This window comes from Malaclemys terrapin, chromosome 19, assembly GCF_027887155.1.
Source record: "Malaclemys terrapin pileata isolate rMalTer1 chromosome 19, rMalTer1.hap1, whole genome shotgun sequence".
Taxonomy (NCBI): domain Eukaryota; kingdom Metazoa; phylum Chordata; order Testudines; family Emydidae; genus Malaclemys; species Malaclemys terrapin.
This window is the reverse complement of record NC_071523.1, coordinates 8,064,418-8,086,875: the sequence shown is the minus strand read 5'-3', so window position 1 is coordinate 8,086,875 and position 22,458 is coordinate 8,064,418. Positions and strand designations below refer to the sequence as shown.

The following is a 22,458-nucleotide window of genomic DNA, read 5'->3' as shown; positions in this document are numbered from 1 at the left end:
ATTAGGTGATGGAAATGGGGATGGCCATGAGTTCAGAGGCCAGTGTTTATAATAGGGGATAGGCAGCCTTGTGTGTTTCCTCTTGCCAGCTTAAAGGGCTCTGACAATATGGTTGCAGTTGGCATTTGATAAAATAGATTGATTCATGCATAAAATTTGGATCCCAAACTGAGCACTTCTAAGATTATAAAGAAAAAGACCAAGGAAATGCTGTCATGTGCCATCTGAAGCAAGAGTTGGAATGGGTGCATCACTTCTGTGCCATTGTATATTGTTGCTACATTAAAGCTAGATTAATCAGTATGTTTAATAAATGTTGGGAATACGGAAGTCAAAATGCTGGGAGACGCCATAGTAAGAACATTCTATATGTGAATGAAGGAGATGGTATGTTAAGTACATAGTTCCAGGTTTTGTAGCCTGAAGATTAGATGGTTGGGTTTTTGTTTGGAATAACTGTACATTTTGTGTAAATAGTTGGTGTGGTAAGGAAACTTCTTATAAAGACTGAAGGAGTAGCCATCAGAACCAGCTTGGATAGGTTAATTGCATATTAGATTTTGTTCAGAGCACGGTTGTCCTTTACACTTTGATACTTTCTGCTGATTTAAGGAATGTTTCATTTCTGTTGGAACTTTTGGATGTCAGAACTATTCTTCTCTTCAGAGGTATATAGCAGACACACTCAGAAATGCTATCTTGTTTAGTAGTTGTACCCAGTATATTTGAGTTGTTAGCAAAGTGTCTTAAGAATGCCCACCTATTTCTTTGGATGCCTTTGATAATTCTTTGTAAATAAAGACCCATCAGTTATCCCAGATCAAATCAAATAACCCAGTAATAACCTAAGAAAAATTGATCAACCTCCCCACAAAGTCACCACCAGAGACCCATTTCACTAACCTTCCTTGATTGGGTCTATAAATATGTTGGGTTTCAGATGATAAGTCAGCCAGCATTTTACCATGTTCACTTCTGCAATAGCTGCTTTCCACATGTTCTTAGGGATCTGAGGACCTAATTCTCACAGCTGGTCCTAGTAAAACATTTGTCCACCTCACAGGTGATCACCTGACCTCTTTTTTTACCCAATAAACAATTGACTTGGAAGCTGGAATATTTGATCCAGTATGTTATGAAGGGCAAAATAACTATTGATGGGAAAAGGTGGTGTTCAGTGTCCCTGTTAAGTAATGCATAATTGATTATTGGAGAGGAGGGGGCTGCAAGGGCACTTCTGGTCAACACAGGTTTCCTGCTCACTGGTTCCCGTTCACCTGGAGGAGTAGCAAAATGTCATCTGGAATTGCAGAAACACAACTTAGTTTTCAGGACTTATGTGCTTAAAAAAAGATGGGGGGCGGGGGGAGGGCAGCATTTAGGAACAGAAGCTGCAACTATGAACATAAATAGCACATATGTTGTATGAATGCTGCAGACTGTATGGGATATTTGCAGTTTGCACAGGGTGCAGGTTCTATTTTATTCATTCCTCAGAGGGTGCGTGATAGAGGCTGATGTCCTGTCTGCAGCTCTCTGATGCTCTCTGGTTGAGATTTTAGATCTATATTTGTACTGTCTTGTGTGTATATTTGTACTGTTTCACTTACGAATGCCGCAAAGCCTGCACTTTTGGGGGTGGGGAACCCTTGTTTTGTGTGTGAATCTTTGACTTGACAGAATTCTCTGTTAAACAAGTAATACAGTCTTGTAACATTCACTAAACCAATTGAGTTTTTTCTTTTTTTAAAATGGGAAATTGCTGCCTGAAAAGTCTTCCTGTGGCTGGATGTGACGCAATGACTTGACTCTTCCTAGTGTCTCACCTGTTGAGCCGAATCCAGCCGAGAGGAGTAGGAGGGGAATGAAATGTGGTGGAAGCAAAGCCAGATGGAAACAGACTATTCTTTGTGCTGTGCGTTAAATAGATGTCAAGCTAGACACCTCTTAGAGAAATTAATCACAAATGGCGGTTACCGAAGGAAAAGGCCCTGGCGTATGGACTACATTAAACCTGATGTGTATTAGCAGACTGGAGCATTTTAAAAAGCACCCATGCAAAGGCTAGGGATACCTTTTTAAACTAGCAATGATTATATGCAGGTTGGTTGTTCACAGGGGAAATGCAAAGGAGAATGTGGGCTTATAAAATGGGAATTCTAAAATTCTCAGAGGCAGGCACAAAGCTCCATCAACCCTTTAATACCAAGCATTTCACTGAGAGCACGCAATCTCTGCCACCTGGAGAAATTCATTAAAAAACCTGCAGTTTTACAAATCCTGTTAAGTCTTGCATACTGTTTAAATGTTTTCCTGATGGTTGCACAAAAGTAGTAGTGTGTTTTATAAAACCAGTTAGTGGAAGAGAACTTGAATCTTATTTGTAGGCTATACAGTATTGGCTCAAATCCTGACAAATCTCGTGGTGTACAAAAACTCCCAAATAAACTACCCAGTCTAACTGTATACAAAATCTTTCAAGTAAGCAGTTTTAATGGCTAAAGCTTCAGTGGCTTCCACCATTAAGGACTCTCTCTCCCTCCCCCCGCCCCCCCAATTCCAAAGAGTCATTACTGAAAATTACTCATACTTGGGGGGGGAGGGGGGGGAGAGAGGAGGGAAACCAAGCACCAAACATGACTGCACCTACACTGGTAACACAAAGATAAGAGGTGATCCATAGGGAAAGTTAGAAGCTATAAACAAGTTTTAGAGTAATTTGTTAGTCTCTAAGGTGCCACAAGTACTCCTGTTCTTCTTTTTTTAAACAAGTTTTAGGAATCTGAGTCCCCTTGCCATTAATGTTCAGAAATGGCTGTTTATGATCCAGTTTTGACAGATTAATAGTTCTTGTTGCAAGTTCAAACATCTGTGGTTTGAGCATACACTTCTCAAAGCCTTTCAGAGTTGCCTTGATTGTCTAAGTTTCTTTTTTTTTTCCCCCTTGCCTCTCCACAGATCACCATGGAGTAACAAATACGATCCTCCTCTAGAAGACGGTGCCATGCCATCCGCTCGCCTGCGCAAGCTGGAGGTGGAAGCCAACAATGCCTTTGACCAGTACAGAGACTTGTAGGTCAATTCTACCATGTAGAACCCTCTGCTTTCTTTGCTTCCGTCATTCACATATCTTGAGTCTAGGAAATACATTCACTAGCAGCCTTTGAGAGTGGCTTGCAGTGTGTATTGGAGTAGAAGGGCACACAAAGGCTTATTGACTGTTGATAGACTTTATCCATTTGTAACATTAGTAGAGTAAGGAGTGATCAAACAAGTCAACTGATACTGAAGCCAAGCTCTGAAGGGGATACAGGGGCAGAATTCTTTCCTGGCACACCTGCATTTCTTTTTCTAACTGCAGTCCTGCCCTGGAATGACCTGTGTTCTTATTTGTCTTGACCAGTTCAGTCTTAAGCCATCTGTTCTTCCTCTTTCTACCAGCCCTCCAAAACTGAGTCCTCTGAAAGAAAACAATCTCAACAGCAGAGAGTAAATTTTAAAGAGACTTGAAGTGATTTGTACATCCTCTTGTAAACAGTATTTGCAGGCGTACTGAAATATATTCAGTTGTGTGGTTTATTTTAACTTCACTGTTAGTGCAAGGATCATTCAGTAAGATTTGTATCCGAGGGGTAGCCGTGTTAGTCTGGATCTGTAAAAAGCGACAGAGTCCTGTGGCACCTTATAGACTAACAGACGTATTGGAGCATATGCTTTCATGGGTGAATACCCACAAAAGCTTATGCTCCATACCCACGAAAGCTTATGCTCCAATACGTCTGTTAGTCTATAAGGTGCCACAGGACTCTTTGTCGCTTTTTTCAGTAAGACTTGTATCTTTCCAAACAGTCAGGTGCTATTTTTTCACACCAGTAGAGACAGAATTCCATTAAAAACTTTGAAACCAAGTAGAATGCCCTGTTTTCTGGACTCCAGCAGGCTAGACTGGCTAATTCTCCATTACTTTCCATTCCACGTGCCTGGAAAGTGGGAATTAACAGATCATATGTAGAAAAACTATTGTCGGGGGACAGTTTAGCACTAGTAAATTGACAGTCTCTCTCTCAGCTTTTAGTGGCAACATTTCTAAATCCTTACTGAATAACTGTTTTTTGAAAGCTGAGGCTGGACTGGGTTTTAACTCCTCTTTCATCATAGGGCTTGATTTATTATCAGATTTAGCAAGGGGTTTGTATAGTCCTTGGTCTCTTAGTCACTGCTGGGATGTAAATAGTAATTCTATTAATTTCACAGTTCACACATATATAGTAGACTGAAATATAAATGCTGTATTATTGAAGATTTCTAACTACTATAAAAAGCATGTGAGCAAATCTCAATGGCTTATGCCTATGTTACTAGAAGCTAGTGATTAAAAACACAGCCTTAGATGTAGTTACTTACCATGGTTAATACTTAGACTACTCAGGCACTAACAAATGCAGGCAAAAAGTAAAGATTTTTAGTTCTTGACCACTTCCTTTCTTTTGTTCATCTGACCTGCTATAAATGTTTATCTGGCAAGATATTACATCTTGGTGCTTTTTTAAAAGGGTAACCTGTAGAATACCACGGAGAGTCTTAAATGTGTGTTTTAACTTCATATTTTGTAATACTTTTATCACACACACACACACACACACACACACACACACACACACACACACACACACACACACACACCTATATCAAAAGAATGTTAAAGTTGCAAAGTTAAGCGCTCAAAAGTTAGGAAATGCATGGTCAACCTTATTTCTGGCAACTTAAATTCAGTCCCCTTGTGTGTTATGATACAATCTTTAATTACGTGATCACAAACTATTTTCTTCTCCCTGTGTCCTTGTCTGATCTCCGTTGCCCCTTCCCCACATTGGCTCTTAGTCTGGTTTCCCCTTACTTTTTGCCCAGCCAGTCCTAGTCTACATCCCTGTCTCCTAAACTCCTGGTCCTAGTCTACTCCCTCTATTGCTGCCCCACCTTGGTCAAATTCTTGTCCTCTCTGCATTCCAGTCTGCCTGGGTGGCAGCAGGGGAAGCATTGAGAGCACACTCATTGCTCTCATTTCTATTACCCAGCCACCAAAGCGGCCCTCAGGAGTTGAGAGCAGCAGTTGCAGTGAAAATCCTGCTCTCAGCCCCTACAGCAAGCTTGGAGGATATCTTCAGAGAATTTAGCTGCCCAAACCCCTTAACAAGTGTCTGCTGAGCATGTGCAAACTGAGCATTTTCTGAGGCTTATTATCTGTGCAAGTTGGGGTCTTTTTCTAGAGGAATAACAAAGGGCACATCCCGGACATACTGGCAAACCCCTTCCAAATTTCAAGCCCCTCCTCTAAAGCATTGTAGTGTTAGTTTCTCAAACAAAATGGTTGCAAACATTTTTTAAATGTGGATAAAGCCATGTATTTTTCCCTAATTTTGTTCTTGGAAATGGCTAAACCATTCCCCCCCGCCCCCCGAAACTTAAAATAAACAATATCTGCCAGAGACAAACCACTTTACATGTGAAACTTCAGCCAGAAAGGTTAGTTTGGTACATTATTAGCAAGTGAAAATAGGGTCTTATAATGGGAAGTACTGGGAAGCCTTAACTGTAGACATTGCTACCTGTACTTCCTGTAATACACTATGTAGGCCAAGCCTGTACTCGGTTAAAATGCAAGATCATAAAAGTCTGCACTTATTATGCTGTATCTGGTACCAGTGTGCGTACAGTGCTGTTTAGGCAAGTGGGACCTATTGAGCTCTCTCTATTCATCAAGAGGACTCCGAGAGCATAACTGGAGTAATTTGTGATACCAAAGTCTTCAAATTCATTTTCTGTTGGAATGACATTGCACAGAAAATGTATCTCTGCCCCCTGTAGTTTGTTTGAAGGGAGGAGAATGTTTTTAGTTATTTTAAACATAGATTATCAAGTCTAAATAGCTCTCGTTATTGGATGCTTGCGATTATCCCCATTGATTCACCTAATCATTTTAGTTAGCAAGTTCCATTGCATATTGCAGTGCTGCTGATTAAATGCAGTGATACCCAATCATATTCACACTCTGAAAATAATATAACACAGCTGTTACATTTTGACTAGCTAGTACTGGATTTAAGTATACGTCAGTGTGTTATGCCCATCATTCATATGGGGAAACTGAGGCCACTCGTGCTCTTTAACAGGGAGTATTCAGTGTACTCATGAAATTGGGAATAGCTAACCACATTTCTCTTCTTGTATATTTAATAAAAAAAAATTCAAGAATTTTACTGCTTGAGTTGGTGAAGGTACTTCAGCCATGCATCCCAGTAGCCAAGATTAAAATTGTAACTGCATGTCTAGTTTTATTACTACATTTAACTTGATGTTAACAGTCACAACTTGCTTTCATATTGTTGAAAACAGATGCTGTTAATTACTTACGGCAATATTTAAGGACTCTAGCAATCCACTGAGAATAGAATCCCCACCTTTTTCCAGCAAAGAGAAGTCTCTAGTCACTGACCAGGTCCTAAAGAGATGAAAATGAATTGGTCTGTGGAACTAAGGTGGTCCTAATTGTACCCGTCTCATCAGATGGATTTACTACCTTTCAAAACAAGTTTAATCTGCAGAAAGCAACACAGATTTCTTTAATATTTAGGTGAACCATGCTGCAACAGGTTTGGAGTGTAGTACATAATACAGAAGTAAAAAAATTGATAAAAGGAAATTGCATTCAGAGTTAATCTTTCAGTTTGGCAGGCCAACTTTTAGAGAGGCTACGTTATTAAAGGGGATGTGTGAGGCATTCCTTACTCAGATTTCTTATGTCATCAGTCAGAAATGACTGAGACACTACACATTGACATGCAGAGCAGTTAGACTAAATAAGAGTGGCTATGAGGGCAGGACTCTTTTTGGAACTTTATGATCATCTCAGAAGTGCACTGAAGGAAGAAAAGTATGGTTTCTATTTTACTGAATTATCCTAAAATTCCTTTATGCTTAGGGAGAATTTTCAAACAGGGACCGGGAAACATGACGATTGTAAATGTTCATTATGCCTGAAATTGGAATTTTTTTTTATTTTTATTTTTTAATTTTATTTTTTTTAGCTGAAGCAGGCATGGTGAGATGTGAACAGCATAGGTAGTTTCTTACAGTAGTCCTTGAGTCTGAATTTTCCTTAAACACACAGCTGGGTTTGGATGTTGGCAATCCATGATTGCTCTGACTTCAAAAAATGCATAACTAAAAATTAATAATTCTGAACGGTGTTCACAGATCCTGGATCATGGAAGATTGGAGCTTTTTAAAAAACAGCCTCTTGTCTTTCTTCAGTTGCATATGACTTTAGCAGCTGATGTGAACAATACATACTACTGGATTTCAAGCTTTCAGATAGAATAAATATTGCTTCTGACTCTAGCAGTTACCACTGTAACAGCTGCTGAAATCGTGGGAATTTAAGTGTGCGGAGAGCTGAAAGAGGAAAGCAATATGATAGTTGCAATGATGCAGTTCTGATGGCCTGCTATAGCTGGGGGAAAAAATGCTGCACGTCCATGAGAAAACCAGAAGTAGCTCTGATTCTTGAAGTGCCTGACTAAAGGTGTCACTGATCCCTCTGGTTTGGCAGTGCTTTTTTGTGGCACTGGTCAAGGCCTGAATGGTGCAGCAATTCCAAAACACTGAACCAGTGTGGTTATAAATTCCCAGTAAAAGCCAGATACCTCTCAGCGCTGTAAAATGTCTCAAACCAGGTTTGGAATTATTGTGTGTGAACCTAGAAAACTGAGTAGGTTGCTGACTATCTTAGTGCGGGCTTATATTGAAGTGACACAGCCTTTCTTGGGGGGTGGGGAGGGAGGGAATTCATGCTCTAAAGGAACCACGTCTTAGTAACCCTTTTCACTTTGCAGGAAATATACAAATATGCTTCTGAATGATATTCTAGAAACTCATTTTCACCACTTCAGAATGTCAGTCACATTGAACAGATAGGTTCTTCGTTGAAGTGATACAACTTTTAGCCACGCTTTGTTTGGCAAACTTAAAGCCACACCTCTGAAGGCACCTTGCCGCTGCTTGCTTTGTTATGCCTGTCTTCTGCATTGCAGATGAAGGAGAAGGGAACCCCAGAACTTCCTTGATGACATTAGTGCCTCTGGGGTTGTTAGAGCAGATGCTGAGTGTATTGCAACAGTGATTCAACAGGCTAAGTGTAAACATCTCCCTCTTCCTCCAGTTTAGAGGATATTTTATATACAATACTTGAAAGTGAAGCCTGAAACAGTTGTGCTGTTATGTTTGCCAGAGGGGTAACAGACATATTACCAACAGCTAATATAAAATTTAAACAGCAAGTATAATTTCTGCTGTTTAAAAAAAAAAAAGAAAAATTTTTGAGAGAAGAATTTTAATGAGAACTCCAGGCTCTAGTATATATTCCCCAGGCAGTTAAATGTCTTCCATAGTGAGGGTTCATCTTGGGGTTTGCGCAAGCACTTTGGGGCTTTGTTGATTTATCTTAACTCCAGCACTTTCCTTTGCTGATTAGTTGTCAGTACCTCTTGCTCACTGTTCTCAAGATGACAGAAGTTGTTTGGTCATTGGTCAGAGCCCCCAATGACAGTAAGATGCTGCAATGCACTTCATCATGGCAACAGAGATCAATTGTGTAGATAACTTAAAACAGCAAAACAATTTATATTGCAAATCCCACCAGAGATGCTGCTAGCATATCAGGAAGCAGAGGTTAGAACAGGGATCAGCAGCCTTTGGCACGCGGCCCCCCAAGGCAAGCACCCTGGTGGACCGAGCCGGTTTGTTTACCTGCCGCGGCCAGTGAGAGCCACGATTGGCTGAAGCTGCGGACGCAGCAGGTAAACAAACCGGCCTGGCCAGCCAGGGTGCTTACCCTGGCGAGCCACGTGTCAAACATTGCCGATCCCTGGGTTAGAAGAATCTTGTAGAGCTATCTCTCTGATGTGAAATTATTATTTTAAAATTGGGAACCATATTGTCTTCTCTTAGGGCTTTCTGAATTTGAATTCTAAATTAGATCTGTCATCTTTAAATAATCTGACTTTGACGTTGTCTCATTAGTAAGCAGTTGTCCGGAATTACTGCTGTCAGACAATGTAATAGGCTTGACTACAGACCAGTCAGTCTGGGAGATTGCGGGCAAGAATAATAGGTTGGATAAAAGCAAAGCTCTTCTCGACCAGGCCCAAAGTAATGCTAAGCCCTTGGTTCTCAGAGTTCATTCCATATGGCAAATGCTTCATTTTCTGGTTTTAAAAGATTTTGGACTGATTATTCCAATGTCATTTCTTGGGGTGGAAGAGAAATATATCCATCTCTTGAAGAATTGAGTGTTTTTTGTGAGCAGGTTCTATTCCCAAACTGTTTTTTCAAATACAGGCAGTCAGAGTAGAGTTCAGACTCTCCCCTGTCCTGGGGTTTGGTTTTTATTACTTTAAATTAACAATAATACTGCATGAAGTTCAGCTCAGACTTTGTTCAAAGAATTGGCTGCTCCTGGGGTTCTCTGTGCCAGCACTGCTCAGCCTACACCTTAGATCCTCTAGAATACTGTTCTAACCCCTTATCTGCAGGTGGGGAACAAGTCACGTACATGAATGAACCATCAGAACCTATGTAGCAAGTGGTGATCCTGTTTGGAAATGGCTAAGAGGGGGTGATTCAGGAAAACAGTGTTAGGGCTTTATATAAATAATCCGTTAGATAATCTATTCATATTTGTTCACTAGTGTCAGAGTCTTTAAATGTTGGTCTTCCCTAGACTCCTTATTGGCAATTCATTTGATGTCAGCACTTTAATCTGAAAACATGTTGGGTGAAGCTTGAATTACAAAATCATATAGAATTGCTTAGAAAAGTAGAATCTTGAGCATTAAGATACTACTAGGCTGCTAGTATCTTCAGTCTATGTAGCCACTGCAGAATTGTTCATTACCATGTATACCTGGTGCCCTGTCCAATCTAGTTTTAAATAATTCCACGGACTGCCCCATATCTCTTGTTGTGAAACAGTCTCCCAGTTTTTCTGTCAGTAAGCCTTCTTATTCCTATTTAATCCTTCATAACTGCATATCATTACTTCATTCAGCCATGCTAAACTCCTCTCTCCTTGCCAATTATGACCTTACCCCGTTCCTTCCATTTGATTTTAATTTAAATTCTCACAGGAATCTTCAGATAGTTGTTGGTGCACCTTAATTTCACAAATCTATAAATCTGGGAGAAACTAAGTGTGTGTGTGTGTGTGTGTGTGTGTGTGTCGGGGTGGGGCCGCAGGAGAACATTTTGCTGGGCAGGCAGTGTTGGTTGGGTTAACACTTGTGGAGAGCAGAAGTGAATTCAACTTGAGTCAGAAGAAGTAAACTTGGTATTAATTCAATCCCTAGCAGATACATATCATATGTGGTTTTAAGATTATTAGTTGTATTTCACAGAAATGCAGACCTTTTGCCGAAATGGTAACTTTAATTTTGATCTCTTGCTGCCAGATTTAACACTTATACTGCCTAAAGCTAATGTCCTAATATCCTTTTGTTCATTAGTTTATTACTCCCTTATGCAATCTAACATTTTACCCAGTTCGGTTAAATCCTTGCCTCTGCACTTCCCACACTGAGAAGAATATTCCTTCAAACACATGGTTGTAATTTATTGCCCTTAACTTAATGGGCATATGTGCAATTGATTGAAATCAAAGCATAATGAGGACCAGTGAGTCTGGATAAATGTAACTATTTTACATTCCATGTTCTTTTGTTTAGGGTTGGAGATAATCAGTGCTTTAAGTAATCTAATCATCCCTTATTGTTAAGAAGAAGAGGCTTCTGAAGTGAATGGAAATAGACTTCCCTGTGGAAAGATGCCTCTTGTCTGGATTTTTTTAGAAAACTATTTCAGGTAGATGAGTCCTGGCAGCCTTTGGCTAGTTCAGTAACATGGGTAGGGTACCAGATGTCCTGTTTTTAAAGGAACAGTCCTGTTTTTTGGGACTTTTTCTTATATAGGCACCTATTACCCCGCACCCCTGTCCCGTTTTTTCACAGTTGCTATCTAGTCACCCTAAACATTGGAGAAGTTTAAATGTTGACATTCCATTTTAGGGAACCTCTTTTTGGTCTTTCTTGGGTTAAATAGGATTTATTAAGTCCTTGTCTGTGACAACTTGAAAGATCACAAAGTGTTCTCATAGTCTTAATCATCTCATTTCTGAAAATGCACTGGCTGAGTAACACTTCATTGCGCCCACTATCCTGTTGAATTGCAGACTTGGTTAGTGTCCAAAATGGAGTAAGTTATTCAAGCATTCAGTTTGTATTAACAGTGCTGCTGATGGTACTCCTGCCATAGAGCTCTTAGTTCATGGATTTACAGAGGCTCTCAGTATAGTAGACGTGGCCTAAGTGAAGTGTCCACCACTCTTGTCCTTCCAGCTTGAGGAAGAAGTGTTACAACCAAGTTCCCCTATGCATATGACTATACATAGATATAAGACTTCTAGTAGATGGATTGAGGTGATTGTTGGTCAGAAACAACAATACAATCCCATTGACCTAGGTAAGCTGATATCTTATCCTGTTCTTTTTAGAGTCAACCGTGTCAATGTCTTTTTGCCTATAGTTTTTAATCACTTTGTATTGTACAGACTTCATTTGCTGAAGTCAAATAATAGTTCTCCTTGTTGTTTGTTCTCCTTGTGCATCAGCTCCTCTCTCTAAATCTCTACGCTGGCTTCTCCATTAGTGTCACATCATGTTCAAGTTTCTTGTAAACATCCTCAAAACTGCTTCTCATACACATTTATCTTATCCCGCTTCTCTACACCCACTTTGTTCTACTGATGGTGCCAGCCTAAATTCCCTCTAAGCTGCGCAGCAGGCTATGAAGGGCCGCGCAGGCGGGGAGAGGTGCCTCTCCCCCGGCCCTGGGCTGCTGCGGTGAGAGAGGGCTGGGGGGAGTCCTTTCTCCCTGCCACAGCCTTGGGAAAGCCTGCACCCCAAATCTCTCATCCTCATCTCATCCCCACCCCAGAGCCATCAGCCAGAGCCCTCAACCCCCCTCCCCTCCCGCACCTCAAGCTTCTACCCCAGCCCTGAGCCCCCTCCGCACCTCAAGCTTCTACCCCAGCCCTGAGCCCCCTCCTGCACCTCAACCTTCTGCCCAGCCCTGAGCCCCCTCCTGCACCCCAAACCCTTCATCCCCGGCTCCACCCCAGAGCCCTCACTCACCCACCCACCCCCAGCCCTGAGCCCACATTCCAAACCCCTTGGCCACACATCACCTCCATATTGGCGCACATAACAAAATTCATTCTGCACACGAATGTAAAAAAATTAGAGGGAACATTGCCAGCCCCTGTGAATCTACTTGGTCAGCTTTTCACACATACATGGCTGTGCCTTCTTCCTAAAGGCACTGCTCTGTTGTAAAGCCTATGGGGAGACTTGTTGAATGAAAATACTTAGTGCATTCTGGGTGCTACCAGAAAGAAATACTAATATGCCACCACTTGCAACATTTTTACATGTGTGCTTAACCAGATGTATAAGTAACAATCCTGATTCCACTAAGGAAACAGAGTATACATGTGTTGGAGGCATAATTAGTGTTTAGTTTTTACATCAGCCACCAGTACTATGCATTGGAGGTGGGGGGTACAATCACTGAAGCTCAGATTTCTCCAGCCTGCAGTGTAATTTTCAGCTCTTGAAGTGATTAGGCAGCTGTGAGCTCTGTATGTAAGAGTTCTGTCTGTGTTTCGATGTAAACCTAGTTTGCCCAAACTAAAAACCATGGAAAGCTTTGAAGTAACTTTATTACCATTAGCTCACTGTTCCTCATTAATGGTTACTAGCCCTTTGTGATGGCTTTCTCTTCAGGCATGATAGTTACTGTGGCTTTCACAGTGAGGGCTCTGCAGATTGAATCCAGATGTGTTTGTTATGCATCCCAGCTCTAAGGAAACCTGAGATTTTCTATCCCATTGCTGGCTGGGGCTTTGCACAATAGGGTGTGACATCAGGATTATGTCACCCATGAGTCTTGCCTCTGGGTTCGACTGATAAGTCCAAGATGACATCTCATAAGACGGGCTTAAATCACCAAAATGCTAGTCACTTTAATGTTCAGATGTTTACAGAATTAAAAACAGGACGGTTATGCCAGCAAACTCTTCAGATGTAAGAAAATGCAGTTAGGGCTGAATCAGGGTCCCTTCCTTAACTTTAGCCAGCTCAAAGCCTAATCAGAGACAGCTTTGCATTATTCTATGTAATTATGCAGGCGGGGATGAGTTTTTAAAAGGGGTGAGAGAGGAGAGCAAGATGAGCATATTGGGAAACATCATTCAGTTGCTCTTGACCTGATTCTCTCTCTTCTGCAGTGCTTCATTTTTGGTGCATCTATATGCAGAATTCCTTCTAAAGCACCCTTGAGCATTCTGATGCTCATCAGAGTTGTTCTCTGCCTTGGGTTCCCTTGCTGCCCTATCCTTAGTGCCTTAAAATCTGAACACAAGAATTGGAAGAGTCCTATTAGGTCATCCCTGCTGATGCATCATGGTCTTCACAGCACACGTTCCTAGCGTAGGTTTCAGTGTCCCAAGCACTGAAAGGAGTTCTGCTACTTCCTTAGGAAACCATTTCATAGTCTCCTACTTCACGATCAGGAAGTCTTTTGTAATATTCACACTAAATTTTCTATTTAACTTTCTCCAGTTCTTTCTGGCTATGCTCATTATCACACTGAAATCCTTTCTCTGGTATTTCAGTCTTCAGTTATTTTTGGATTATCTTATATTCTCTTCCCCTCATGCCCCGCCAGTCACCCTTTTAATCAAGATGTGTGCATTTACCTTTGATTTTTTTTCTTAGCAAATGAATGCTTCCAGCCTCTCATCACTCTTGGGTTATTTCTCTGAGTTCTATCAGTTTCTCTAACAATAGGCTTATTTCTGGTTGGTGTTCAGAACTCCTCTCTGTTCAGCAGAATCTGTGTACGTATTAATGTGCTGATTATTAATTAGACACTAACGTTACCTAAGAAGTGCCTAATACCTGTCTGTGCATATGCCATTAGATACTTTCTTAAATCATGGTTATCTGTACTGTATATGCTCTTTGCGAATTCTTGAGCCACATGTTACTGTCCAAACCAATCTGAAATGATTTTTGAAGTAAGAATTTGTAGCACAAAATCAAATGCTTTACTGAAATCCACCTAAAATGGCACTTACTTTGTCCCTTTTCTAATTTTATGATTGTTACAAAAATTTTGATTCCTCAAGACAAACTTAATTTGCATAAGACCATGCTGCCTGTTGAACATTACAGCTTTACCCTCTGTAGCTGGGATTTTAAAAAGAGCCTCAGGGAATCCGGGTGCCTGGTGTCCATCAGAATTCCAGACTCCTAGGCTCCTTTGAAAAGCCAAGCCTAGATGTTTAGGGACTTACCCCTTAATAATGCTGGGTCTCTGTTGTTGAGCCACTTTACCGTGCTCATCGCCATACATTTGTAGGTGCAGTTGGTTGTTTGCTAATTCCAAAGCTCTTGACTCCCCCTTCAAGACAATGTTTGGCCAGACAGATGCATCAGAACGAGATAGTTAGACTGATTAAGGATAAACTTTCTAGCTCCTATAGCAGTTTGTCTTATTGCTGAACATCTGAATCTCGGTTAGAGAATATACATGTATGCTCAGAATAGAGCAGTTTATTCTTAAAAGTACAAGGGGAGGTTTTTCAAAGGCACAGATGTCAGTTAGGTTCCTAACTCCATTGGAAAGTCAAGGGACACTGAGCTACAGGTCTGGACACAGTAATAAGGAACGAGATCTGAAACTGGCCCTTGGACTATCTGACGGTTACGATCCGGACTGGGGAGCTCAGGAGCATCACCATCGACATCTGCTGACTCTGGCATGAACCTGGAAAGTGGTGGAGGATCCTTTCAGTTTAGGTTGAGTACTACACTGCCCTTTGCATCTCTGAAAACTCTCCCACAGTGTATTAAAAGTATGCTATGTTTTTAATGAATAAGTTGGTATCAGACGGTGAAGTAGGGTTCCCAGGTGCCCGGTTTTCAACCAGAAAGTCTGCTCAAAAAGGAGACCCCTAGCAGTGCCCGACCGGACACCAAAAGTTCGGTTACCACGGGGGAGTGGGGAAGAGGTGGCGCCAGGCCATCAACCCACATCAGCCCCTGCTCAGCTAGGGCTGCTCCTATCTGCATCTCCTGGGCAGGCAGGCTTGGTATCGGGCTGCAGCTCTGGAGCAGCGGGGCGGCGAGCGATGGGAGAAGGGCCTGGGGAAGGCGGCGGGGGAGGGGGGGTTTGATTTTCAGCAATTAGAAAGTTGGCAACCCTAGTCAGAAGGCTAACTCATCAGCGAATAATAAGAACAGGAGTACTTGTGGCACCTTAGAGACTAACAAATTTATTAGAGCATAAGCTTTCGTGGACTACAGCCCACTTCTTCGGATGCATATAGAATGGAACATATAATGAGGAGATATATATACACACATACAGAGAGCATAAACAGGTGGGAGTTGTCTTACTAACTCTGAGAGGCCAATTAATTAAGAGAAAAAAAAAAAAAAAAAAAAAACTTTTGAAGTGATAATCAAGCTAGCCGAGTACAGACAGTGTGATAAGAAGTGTGAGAGTACTTACAAGGGGAGATAGTCAACGTTTGTAATGGCTCAGCCATTCCCAGTCCTTATTCAAAAAGTTAATTGTGTCTAGTTTGCATATCAATTCTAGCTCTGCAGTCTCTCTTTGGAGTCTGTTTTTGAAGTTTTTCTGTTGTAATATAGCCACCCGCAGGTCTGTCACTGAATGACCAGACAGGTTAAAGTGTTCTCCCACTGGTTTTTGAGTATTTTGATTCCTGATGTCAGATTTGTGTCCATTAATTCTTTTGCGTAGAGACTGTCCGGTTTGGCCAATGTACGTGGCAGAGGGGCATTGCTGGCACATGATGGCATAGATCACATTGGTAGATGTGCAGGTGAACGAGCCCCTGATGGTATGGCTGATGTGATTAGGTCCTATGATGATGTCACTTGAATAGATATGTGGACAGAGTTGGCATCGGGGTTTGTTACAAGGATAGGTTCCTGGGTTAGTGGTTTTGTTCAGTGATGTGTGGATGCAGCGAATAATAGTCCTTCTTGTAACCCGACTGGCTAGAGTAAACTTGATGTGTGAATTAATATGCCATACAATATCTGTGCCAAGCGTGATTTCAGTACATTTAATGCTCATGCACAAGAAATAGTTTATTTTAGGCCTCCCATCTTTTCTGCCAAATATATTTTAATATTCAGTTTTATGCTTCAAATAAAAATAACATGTTCCCAAGTGGTAAGTGCAAATACAGAGATTGTTCTGTGTAGATCAGTAAAGGTGAATGACTGGTGAATTTAATGAGGCTCAACTCTAGGTTTATTGCATCTTTCCTTACAGCAGCAGTGTGACTTGTCCTGCACTTCCTAGATTCACACCCAGACAGCAGGTGGAGTAGACAGTGGTGCTTCAGAGTTCTCCAGCCTAGTTTGTAAGGGTGTAAATAGTTTGAGAGCCTTCAAGATCTAATTCCTGTCAATGTTTTGCAGATCTGTAACTCAGCGTATCTTGCTGTAGTTTGTCACAAGACTGCTGTCTGAAGCTGTTTACCCCGTATTGTATTTGTGTTAATTTCCCTGAAGGAAGGGAAGAAGGCCCTTCCCAGTATTTAGATTTTGGGGCCTCCACCCAGAGCCATAATTAGGCATTTTAGCGCCTGAGGCGAACAAGCATATTTGTGCTTCTTAAAGTTTTTTCCATCCTCCCGGCTTTGTGCCCGGATAGCTGCCCTGCTCGCCCCGTCCTGATTACGGCACTACCTCCACTAGGACCCTTTCTGTAATTATGTACGTCTAGGTGCTGAACTACTTATTTAAACAAGTCTGGGACTCCACTGTGTACCTCTGCAGTTTGCCTCTTAAGAGACTGACATAATTCTAGTTTATTTTGGAACAGCATGTGTGAGCAATTGTAGTTTGCAGAATGTAAAACTTGTCTGCAACTTCATTAAATATGCAGCGGGCTCTCTACAGAATGGCCTGCTGTTGGTCAAACTGATGGGTATAGGTGAGAGACTTGCTTGCAAGTCTCTGCCTCCTATGGTTTAATGAGCCTGTTCTGTAACTGGAGATAGACCATGGTGTTACGAGGTGACTCCGTCTTTTGTGTTGGAAGCTAATGGTAGTTTGCTGGTGACTTCTCAGAGAGGTTTTGGTCATGACATTTCAAGCACTAAGTACAGTTGAATGTTTGGGGAAACTAAATGGGGAATGTCATTTTTGACAATGGTAATGTATTGAAAGCCACAAACTCCAAGATTCTAGGCAGCTTCTGACTTTTAGCTGTTCGATTGTTTTGAATGCTGTTCTCCTAACATGCAGGCAGCATTATTACTCTTTATAGCTCTCCTTGCAGTTTGTCGTCCAGCCGCAGTCCAGATGTGCAGTTAAGTGTAACTGGCATTGAAGTTACACATACCTAATTTTATTGGTATGCTTGCTCATAGGACTGTTGCACCTGTGTGTGCTGGAAAATTTTTTTGTTAAATACCTGTACAGAATCCACAGGCATATTTTGGGACATGTTCATTAAACGGGACTGAGGACACAAACATCTTACCCTTTCTAGTATTCAGGGAACATCCTTAAAGAACTTCATATGGCCACATTCCTGATTGTGTGTGAGATGAAGGGAAAGGAATAAAGGAACTTTGAATTATCTCTAATTGAGCCAGTAAAAACCATTATTTCCTGCTCGTTTTCCCCTATATCAAACTGTCCTGTGCATTCTCATGCCTGTTGTTTTATTGTTGAATAGTATTCTGTATTTTCTTGCTGCTGTAAATCTGGGATGGGGAGAAGGTCAATGGTGAAATTACCTGATGACAAAACTGAACTCTTTCTGTAGCCTTAAAATCTTTTTCCATCCATGAGCTAGTAATGTGTAGTCAATTTGAATAAATGGCTTGACAACACCTCTTTCCTTGCTGAAACTGGCCATTTTTTTTATACTTAAAAAGCAAAAATGCAAGTCAACATTTGGTTTTGGATGGGGGAGGTACGTGATGAAAATTGTTCTGTCGTGTCTCCTACCAGTCAGTTAAACTTCTGCTTCAAATAGGCTCCTCCATTGACCTCCCTGTGGTATTCAGTCACCCATTAGAACGGCCAGAAAACAGCAGCCCTTTTGGTGGTGATTTTAATGTTTGTAGACGAATGCTCAAAAGCATTTTTGGGAGACAATAGGACTTTTTCTTCTATCAATATCAAGAGACTTAGACTCACTTCTAGGTGCTGACCAGCTGTTCCTGTTACACTCTGCAATTGCAAGAAGCATCTATATAATTATCTAGAAAAAATCAAAGTGAACAGTGTCACTTTACTAAATCCAGTCTAAAGCACCACTTAACATTTTAAAATGGTTTTCATAAACAAATGGTATTGGTAGTTGGCATTGGGTTTTGTGGCTTAATGTTGTGCTGCAAGAGTCATGAGCCAGATACAAAAACCCACCCGCTGTCTTTGGCACTAGCTTACCCACTGGAAAATGCCCAAGTGTTTTTATGGATGTGACTTGGTTCTAGTGAAATTGAGAGCCATAGCTTGTTTTCACTGCAGTGTGATGGAAACTCACTTTCCCAGTGTATAGTCCAAAATTCATACCAAGTGTTGTGGAAAGAGCTTTCCAATGGCACCAAACAACATCATTAATAATCTGGTCTTTAATGGTAAAATAAAGTAATCAATCTGTCCCCCTTTTTTTAGGGGGTGCTATTGGGGAGAAGGGAAACTTCGCGCCCCTCCCCCCCCCAACCCAACTCTCTTGAAGTTATAGCTTTGTTCTGGCCAAGCTTTTACTCTCTAGAGTTCCTTAAACAAGTTTCCATCCTATGTGTCCACCCACCTAAACTTCAAACACTTCATAAAGCTTTGGATCTCTCTTAACTTAAATATTTTTTTATTCTCACATTCATAAATTTTTTTTTAAATGACCTACTTTATTTTAGTGTGACATTTTTTGTGTAAAAAAAACCCTTTTTTCCAGGAGTTCTGTGGTTGAAGAGTAATGGACATAAAATCTGCGTACCTGACCATGACATTCAAACTATAAAGGGGTTCCAAAGAAAAATGGCATGCTACTCTGAACTTTTGATGGCGAGAGTTATTGATATATTGGATGTAATGCCTTTTCAGTAACTCCAGGGATCAACCTCTTGTGCACAGTAAATATTTCCTGAAACATAACTTTAAGTCTCTGAAACAGTTGCAGCCGTCTTTATTGAAGGTCGGTTACCCCTTGAAGCCTCCATAATATAGGCGTGTGTCAATCAGCAGTGCAGCCTTCTGATAAAGGGTGGTGGGTGGTTGGCATAACCAACATTTTTTTTTTAGTATTCTCTTACTGCAAAATCTTGCCCCCTCCTCCATGCCAAAGAATAATCTGAGATATCCAGTCCTTAAACTGAAGAAGACTTGAGTTCCCAGCTATTCTTATTAGCTTTAGAAAAATGTATTCACATTTGGGAAGCCTTGCAAAGCACCAGAAGTTGCACGGGAAGATAGGAATTGCCATATTGAATCAGACCTGTGGTTCATCTCATCAGTATTCTCTCTCTGACCGTGGCTAGCAACCAGATGCTTCTGAGGAAGATATCCAATAATCTGCCCAACACTGCAGTTACACCTACAACAATCTAGAAAGTTCAGAGGGGCATAGATCAAGAGTAGGGATTCATGTAGACTGTCACCTCAAAGAAGGTAGAATTTTCCAAGTCAGTTGCCCACCTTTCTGCTTAGTTTTTATTAAGTGTCTGTTTTTTCTGTGTCAGACAAAGCTTTCTTGGATATAGTCCAGTCTTTGTGCAGCAAATCCATGCTTACAAATGTAGATTTCAATTCCTGCCAATCTCTGTCCAATTTTCTGTGTTATAGTAGCCGATTAATCTGTAGCATCATCTTTATTTTTCCTGGAGAAAGTAAGCTTAAAGAAAAGTTCCCTAAACATGATGTCCTGGGTTTATGTATTTATCAGACATGTCCCACATCAGTATGGTTTATAAAAACTGATTAGGGAGGAATAAAACCTGAACCCTAAAATTTAGTCTCCATGTGACTGGCTGAAATCTAGTGCTTCTGATCAGTGATATACACTTTCTTCTCAGGAAAACCAGTGAATTTTTGGAATAATCAAATATTGGTGAAGCATACAGCTAACATTCATCCCTTGAACAGGACTGCATTCAATTGTTTGCATTATCGTTTGGGTCTCAAGATACCTAAGCTGGCTATGGCAAAGTAACTTTATTGAAATAGCATGTTAGTATTTAAAACAATATTAATACTATATTTGATTCATTAAATATACAAAGACTAGTTAAAGTGTTTCCATGTGTGTGCTGTTAGTTCTGGCGGGAGGTTCTTCAGATGGTTTTATGTGGTTTCAAACAACATTTTAGCACATTCTTAAAATACCCACAAAAGCCTTTATGTAAAATCTCATAAATGTGAACCACATAAAAATTATTTTTTTCCTGTTTCATGTCATTAGGATCAAAGTACAGTAGGTAAGAATAAATTTCCAAAAAACCTTGTTGTAGTCCCATTCTTAATTAATGTTTCAGGCTCATAGCAAGCTCATAAAATGTATAATGGGGAAACTGTCTGTATACCCTTCAATAATCTCACTGACTGCCAGTTCACCCACAGTGATTTTTAGCACACTTGCTATGGAGGCAGATGTAGTTTCTATTCTCTAGCCTTTCCGTCTTTCTGCTCTCTTCTCCAAGGAAGCATCGGTCAGTTTTCTGAGGAACTGCAAGGCACACTGATCAATGCAGAAGTTACAATCCATTCCCACAGGCGTCAGGAGAGTGTGAGGGGGTTTTTTGGTAACCCAACAGAGTTCTGGCTTCAGCATGTCTGCTCAGTTGAAAGGCTTTCCCTTTTTAATTGGGGTAATGTCTCTGGATAACAATACTTCATAGGACAGTACTATATGCTTCTTTGTTACTAAATGCCACATCTGTGCTTGCTAATCCATAGTGAAGGTCCCTCACTGGACACTAACTGCTGTAGTATTGAATTAACTGTTTATACCTGTCTCCCAGTCTTCAGCATTTTTTAGTATGATGGTACATATATGCAATAAGGAAGAATTTGGGTAGCACTGGTGTCTCTTTGTATGGTGTGTGTGGGGGGGAGGGTTGTTTTTTTTAAGCTTTGATTTGTGTCCTACAGATGCAGAGAGAATGTTTGAGTAGAGTAGGCCACATTCCTTTACAATAATCTTTCTCTCTCTTCACACTATTCTGTGGGCACTGAGTGGGGAGGATGCATTTTACTTCTGGAACGGTCTATAGCATATCCGGAGATCCAAAATGAACAGCATGTGGAATCAAACCTTAAATGCAGTTAGAAAATAGATTTTTGTCATGTGAATAATGGAGTGGGGTTTTCCTTTCTTGCTGAAGGGAAACGTGAAATCACTTGTAAATTTAAATGAACATGCTCCTCAAAAGGCAGTTAAAGTTAGGGCTGCAAAACTGTTTAACCTGGATGACATTTTCCTTCCCTTGGCTGCTGAGCCACTATTCCAAAGTGGGGGGCTACCACTCAAGCAGCCTTCTCAGTTGTGTGATCTGCTCTTGCATTCCTCAAAACATGGATTCTCTGGTATTGTGTATACGGATAGGTGTACCTGGTGAGCATATGAATGAAGAACACTCACAAAATGAACTAGATGTCTATAGCTATATGAGCACTTGTCTCTTGGCTTTTTCAGCTTCCTATACTTGCACCAGACTGACTGAACAGCATTAGAACCACACTATTATGAACAGTCAGCTTGGTAGTTTATACATCAGGTCCAGTCATGACGAATAGCTAGCACTATGAGAAACTAGTTAACGCTAAAGCTGAAACAAAAGCCAAATTTAAATCCTGCTATTAAATGGTGTGACAAATCTTAAGCCTTATGACATGAGAGTTGAACTCTTATAGCTGTGAGTGTCATGGAAATTCCTATAAGTACAAAGTTAAGAGAAGCAGGGACTGAAATTCTTTGCTGTAGCAGTTAAATTACTAAAATCTCAGTTTTCTGCATGCTGTGGGAGAATATTCATGCTTTACATCTCTTGCATAAGGAGAGCTTGAAATTCACTGTAGACACTTGCTAAGAAGGAACTGTAATAATTGTGCTAAAATGCTCTAGGATTACAGTTGGTCTGCTAAAAGTAAATCATATGCTCCCCAATCCCTACTATATCTGTTTACTTTACAGTAGATGTTTCATCCACCACATGTATAATGTGGTAAGAAAGGTGTAAAGCAGTTAGATCAGCAAAAGAGCAGGTGTGGGGTTTTACAGAGTTCATAGTTC

At 40.8% G+C, this 22,458-nt stretch overlaps 1 protein-coding gene across 2 annotated transcripts in view; it reads left to right on the top strand.

Moving 5' to 3' along the window:
* The window catches only part of CAPZB (capping actin protein of muscle Z-line subunit beta), a 111,862-nt gene that overhangs the window by 66,678 nt on the left and 22,726 nt on the right, over positions 1 to 22,458 (top strand). For both annotated transcript variants that reach the window (XM_054009226.1, XM_054009225.1), the window contains exon 4: positions 2,959 to 3,072. In XM_054009226.1, coding sequence (XP_053865201.1) covers positions 2,959 to 3,072 — 114 coding nt within the window. The remainder of the gene's footprint in view (positions 1 to 2,958; positions 3,073 to 22,458) is intronic.